At 39.2% G+C, this 6,000-nt stretch overlaps 1 protein-coding gene across 1 annotated transcript in view; it reads right to left on the bottom strand.

Annotated features, from left to right (window-relative positions):
• Positions 1-557: 557 nt before the first annotated feature.
• Positions 558-6,000, bottom strand: part of cdk5rap1 (CDK5 regulatory subunit associated protein 1) — a 28,205-nt gene continuing 22,762 nt past the window's right edge. The window contains exons 12-13 of the mRNA XM_043710176.2: positions 2,162-2,302; positions 558-1,010 (exon numbers count right to left, since the gene is read on the bottom strand). Of these exons, the coding sequence (XP_043566111.2) occupies positions 897-1,010; positions 2,162-2,302 (255 nt within the window). The 3' untranslated portion in view covers positions 558-896. The remainder of the gene's footprint in view (positions 1,011-2,161; positions 2,303-6,000) is intronic.

The raw sequence follows: 6,000 nt of genomic DNA, 5'->3' as shown, positions 1-6,000 counted from the left end.
CCAAAGAAACCGGAACACTTAAATAGAAAGCAGGACATTAGATTAGATTACTTACAGTGTGGAAACAGGCCCTTCGGCCCAACAAGTCCACACCGCCCCGCCGAAGCGCAACCCACCCATACCCCTACATTTACCCCTTACCTAACACTACGGGCAATTTAGCATGGCCAATTCACCTGACCTGCACATCTTGGGACTGTGGGAGGAAACCGGAGCACCCAGAGGAAACCCACGCAGACACGGGGAGAACGTGCAAACTCCACACAGTCAGTCGCCTGAGGCGGGAATTGAACCCGGGTCTCTGGCGCGGTGAGGCAGCAGTGCTAACCACTGTGCCACCCACTAACACCAGCGCTTCACAGGAGGCTCACGGATGATGTTATTTAGTAAAGCGACAAAACATCTGAAACCGAATCTTCCAGCTCAGCAAGCAAACGCACATCCAGAACCTCAACCTGAGCTACAAAGTTTTTCAAACTCGCTAATTTCAATTTCTTCTCAATCATGTAGTGCTAGATGCAAAATGCCTGGCCCTTGGTGAAAGAAAACGACATACAAAAATTTGAAAACTTTCTTTAATCGCCAAATACATATGCAACACTTTTACAATGATTCATCTCTCATTGACAGAACAATTTGTTACATTTCTTCCATGCCAATACTTTGATATTGTAATACCAAGCATCTGACATTTAAAAATCACATAACAGATTTTAACTCATTGTCAGGATCAGAAGTTTAAAAAGATGAATGCATTGGTTATCTCTATGTCTTGTGTGGTGAAAGAATGTATAAGTCCTAACTTTGCAATTCTCAATAATACTCCTAGTGCAGGAGCACAACTATGATACTTTCTTCAAATCATCTTGCAGTACATTTCCAATCCCGGGTATACGTTATTGTCCATAACTAACAGTTTTCCTGTTTTCAGATGTCATCGTTGTTGAATTATTCAGTGTTGTATGACAGATTGGGGTACCCTTTAAACTCTGAGAACTGGCAGATGTTATCTGAAAATTTAGGCACAAGTAGTGAATTAAATATCTATGAAATGTATTTATTTTATGAAAACCATGATTGCAAGCAATTTATAATAGGTTACATGAATGCAATATTTTTTGCAAGTGATAGAAAGTTTAGAAAAATATACTTGTAACCATATGAACCTGAGCTGCTCTAAAGCACCTCCTAGGTGACAGTACAGCTAGAATCTTAGAGCAGGCTGGGTCAAAGGCTCACAATTTCAGTCAAACGCCATTCATTTTTACTTAAGAACTTCGGAAATAAAAGTCAACCCTAGGGTTTTCGTTGCTTGCTGAGAATTATTTCAATCATCCATTATTAAAGTCCGAGTCAGGAAATTTGTCCTAACTCATATGAGGACAGTGAGAAACTACTCCTCCTCAATCTGTATACAGCCTTTGAAAGTTAACCACACCATCCTGCTCCAATGCATTTTATTTTATTGTCCAGCTGGTTGGGGCTGCCCTCATCGGATTTCATTCTTATTCATTTGGACATTGTCAAAGAAAGCACCTGCAATAGTTTCAGTTTCCATTCCTGCAACTTATGCACCGCAGTGCCCAATGGATCTATCATTCCTCCTTGCTCGTTCCAGCCTACATGTTGCCCCAGTGATGCTAGAGGTCAATAGCACTGCACTGCACAGCCATTTTAAAATTTCCATTAAGAATATGGTTATAGCAGTATCTGCCCTTGCACAGCACTGTGCCAGTCCTTTATTACTACACTGATAGCTGCAGCATAGGATACATAAATTATTTGTTGCTGTAACCAGTTTAATACAGATACACAATAGTATCTTTTTTTTTTAAAGATAAGAGTTTCTGGTCTCCAATTAAAATGCAAAAAACTTCTTTTAAAAAAAAAATCACCATTGTTTAAAAAGTTTCTTCCTAAGCAGTCAGAGAATTAGTCGACAGTGCTTACGTAATGTTTTCCACTGAAGTTTAGTGAAGGGAGATACACAGACTGCTTAACTATGATTTTGAAGCAGCAATCTGTGACTTACAAAACCCATTATTATACAAGTCACACTTGATATTTACATATTGAATTCTGCATGAAATGGCACCATTTCAAATGTGCATCACACATCAGAAGCATTCCTAAAAAAAAAACACCTTAATTATTCACTTACTTGCACCAATATATAGTCTCCAGGTTTAATAGAAGCAAGCATTCCAGATGACCAGTCACAAGATATCTCCACGCTGGGAAAATTTACTTTAATATTACCATCACTTCTTCCACACAATTCCATCTTAGATCGCTTACTGGTCTGAGAATGTAAAACAAAAAGGAAATAACTGGTAATGGGTTTTTGTATGGAGTTTTTAAAACTATGACAAAAAGAGTTGCAGGCATAAGATACCAGTCCTACATTATGGATTACACTTGCAATAGGTGCATGTTACATTTTCTACATCAAGTTAACGTAGTCCTTCATTCTCTAACTGTACATTCTGGGGAACTATCCCAACTCATTAAATATGGAGGCACAAAGCAAAAAAACCAGAATGTTTTCCCTAGGCATTGGACCAATGTGGAATAAAATACCACGAAAATCAACTCAATTGTTGTAAGGATTAAACAATATGTTCTCAGTGCATATTTATAAATGCCAGATATTTACTGCAGGAAGAAACACCAAAGTCAGTATTTTTAGTTTGTCATTTGCTAAAAATTTACTGGTGTTTCAATTTTGAACATTTCACTATATCAACCTTTGAATAAAGCTGTGCTATCCCTCCACAACTACCCCCACCCCCGACCCCAATTATTAATTAAGAACAATAATCCTGTTTGTAGCTTTATGACAAATAGCAGGAACTTCAAACCAATGTGCAAGCCTTTGTGGAGTATATTGACTGGAAAATTCTGATACCAGCTGGAGAGTAATTTACTGGGATGTGTATTGTCTAAAATGACAGATTGTTGGAAACTACACTACCTCTTTGAAAACAGCGTCATTTGAAGTTTGGCAAAATAAAGCTAAACAGAGCTCAGGGTGTGGGAGGCAGTAGAAGCAGACATGGGGGAAGAAAATGGTGGTGGGAGTGGCAGCATGCAGGAGATTCAGGGCACATTAACATTCCTACTGACTTAGAGAACCTTGCTCCTGAGCAGGTGTCAGAGAACAGCCCCTAATAAATCAGAACAAAAGCAAGGTAAGTTTACATGTTGATGTGTGTCTGTGGGTTATTAGCTAATTTTACTTTTACCTACGTCCCAATAGTGAATTTTAAAAAAAAGTGTGGGTTCTCTTGAAACCAAAAATAATCATTTCATTTAGAATTACTGAATTTTAAAATAAAATTAAAGTGAGTTTGTACTGTGGAAGGAGTTCCCCAGGGTCAGCATTAGTATATATAAATGATCTGGATTTTGGAGACCTGGGAGCAAATTCAAAGTTTGCAGGCAATACAAAACTTGGGGACACTGAAAAATATGCAAAGTATAGTACAGAACCTCAACTGGACACCAACAAGTTGGTGGCATGAGTGGACAGGTGATAGATGAAGTTCTATGCCAGGATTCCGAGATGATACATTTTTGGTACAAAGAACATGAAGACAGCACAAAACAAAAGGTCTATTCTAAAGGGTGACCACATGCAGAATTGGCAGGGTAGGTAAAAAGAGCAGCTAATAAAGCATACAAGATTCTTCAGGAGAGTGTAGAAGAGATTTACTAGAATGATGTTGTGCATTGCTGGAATCAATGAGGAGGATATATTAGTGAAGGTGGAATTGTTTTCCTCAGTCACGAGAGGTTAAGAGAAGATCTGATAGGAGTTTCCAAAATCAAGAATCATGGATGGAGCAGATAATGAAAAAGTGCTCCCAATTGTAAAAGGATCAAGAACCAGAGCACAGATTTAAAGCATTTCACTAAATAATGGGGAAAAGGTAGGAGATTGGCGCTAGTAAATGGTCATTGAGCCAGTGCAGATATGATTGGTCAAATGGTCTGCTGCAGCACAGTAACAATTCTGTGATTGTGTTCAAATTACATGTTATAAACAAATATTACACTAGAAGATCAATTTATTTAAATAACCACAACTTTGCTGGGTTCATTGGTCTATCTGTAAGTTCTTCTGACTGGCAAATTAGGACGAGGATGCTTTCATTCATTAATAATTCCCAATTGTTAGTTCAGGGACTAGTTTCTGCACTTAACGATTCACAAGTTTCCTATTCTCCAGGTCAGATTTTGCCTCTTGTATGAATAGTGTTTAAACAAGTGAATAAAATCTGATAAGCAAAACATACACTAATTATGCTGATGATATTACCAGCAACTTTCCAATGGCTATTTGAGTAGTGTAGAGATAATCTTCCTCGGGTTATTGTGCTATCGGGCACCACAGGCACTGGTTTTACAACCTGTACACTATCAGTGGATTTCTCCTGTATTGCTCAGGATAAGTCTGAAGACATACAGTTTAATGAGAAATAAAGCATGAAGTAATACAATTAATTAACCCAATATATTATTCTGTTGCGACAGTGCAGAAATGAGAATGAACAAAGGCAGAAATTCTGGGTACCACACGTTTTGGAAAGGATGAACATATGGAACAGTGCAGAAGAGATTTACTAGAATGATTCCAGCTCAAAATTAGTGACTTAAACCACAACGACCTGAATTGGTTTTCTGCCAAGGAATTATGTAATTTATAGGAGTTTTATGATCTGTAGCAAAATGCAAATGCTTCTCGGCCAGTTCAAATGAATGGGATTATTAGACTAAAGTGGATAGAAACATTAGCATGCCCTTGTTTTCATTTAATTACAAACAAAAATGTAGATAAACGTATTGGTATCAAAGTTACCTCAGCATTTCAGCATCTTTGGGAAGTCAAAATTATACGCAAGGAAGCAGACCCTTCAGTCCAACTCATCTATGGCCGAACATTTATCTTAAATTAATCTAGTCCCGTTTGCCATGTTTGGCCTATATCCCTCCAAACGTTTCCTATTCATACACTCATCCAGATGTCTTTTAAATGTTTTAACTGTCCCAGCCTTGACCAGTTCCTCTGGCAGTTCATTCCAAACATTTACCACTCTCTCTGTGAAAAGGTAGTCCCTTATGTCATTTTTAAATCCTAGCCCTCGGAGCTTAAACCTATGCCCTCAAGTTTTGGACTCCCCTACCCTGGGGAGAAGACTTTGACCATTCACCGTACCACACCCCTCATGACTTTATAAACCTTTAAGGTCATCCCTCAGCCTCTGACGATTCAGGGAAAATAGCCCCAACCGATTCAGCCTCTCCCTATAGCTCAAACTCTCGAACATCTGCAACATTCTTGTGAATCTTTTCTGAACCCTTTCAGGTTTCACAACATCCTTCCTATAGCAGGAGGCTAGAATTGAAAGAGGTTTACAAAATTATGAAGGGCATGGATAGGATAAATAGACTAAGTCTTTTCCCTGGAGTTGGAGAGTCCAGAACTAGAGGACATAGGTTTCGGGTGAGAGGGGAAAGATATAAGAGAGACCTAAGGGGCAACATTTTCATGCAGAGGGTGGTGCGTGTATGGAATGAGCTGCCAGAGGAAGTGGTGGAGGCTGGTACAATTGCAACATTTAAGAGGCATTTGGATGGGTATATGAATAGGAAGGGTTTGGAGGGATATGCGCTGGGTGCTGGCAAGTGGGACTGGATTGGGTTGGGATATCTGGTCGGCATGGACGGTTGGACTGAAGGGTCTGTGTCCATGCTGTACATCTCTAGGACTCTATGAACACAGTATTCCAAAACAATTCCTAACAGCGTCCTGTACAGCTGCAACATGATATCCCAACTCCAATATTCAATGCACTGACCAATGAAGGTAAGTGTATCAAACACCTTCTTCACCAAATAAAGGCCAAGAGAACTGCAGATGCTGTAAATCAGAAACAAAAACAAATTGTTGGGAAAGCTCAGCAGCTCTGGCAGCCCCTGTGGAGAGAAATCAGGGTT

The sequence above is a fragment of the Chiloscyllium plagiosum genome, unplaced genomic scaffold (assembly GCF_037043375.1).
Source record: "Chiloscyllium plagiosum isolate Xiang-an unplaced genomic scaffold, Cpla_swu_hap1 HiC_scaffold_15, whole genome shotgun sequence".
Taxonomy (NCBI): domain Eukaryota; kingdom Metazoa; phylum Chordata; class Chondrichthyes; order Orectolobiformes; family Hemiscylliidae; genus Chiloscyllium; species Chiloscyllium plagiosum.
This window is presented reverse-complemented; position numbering and strand designations above follow the sequence as displayed.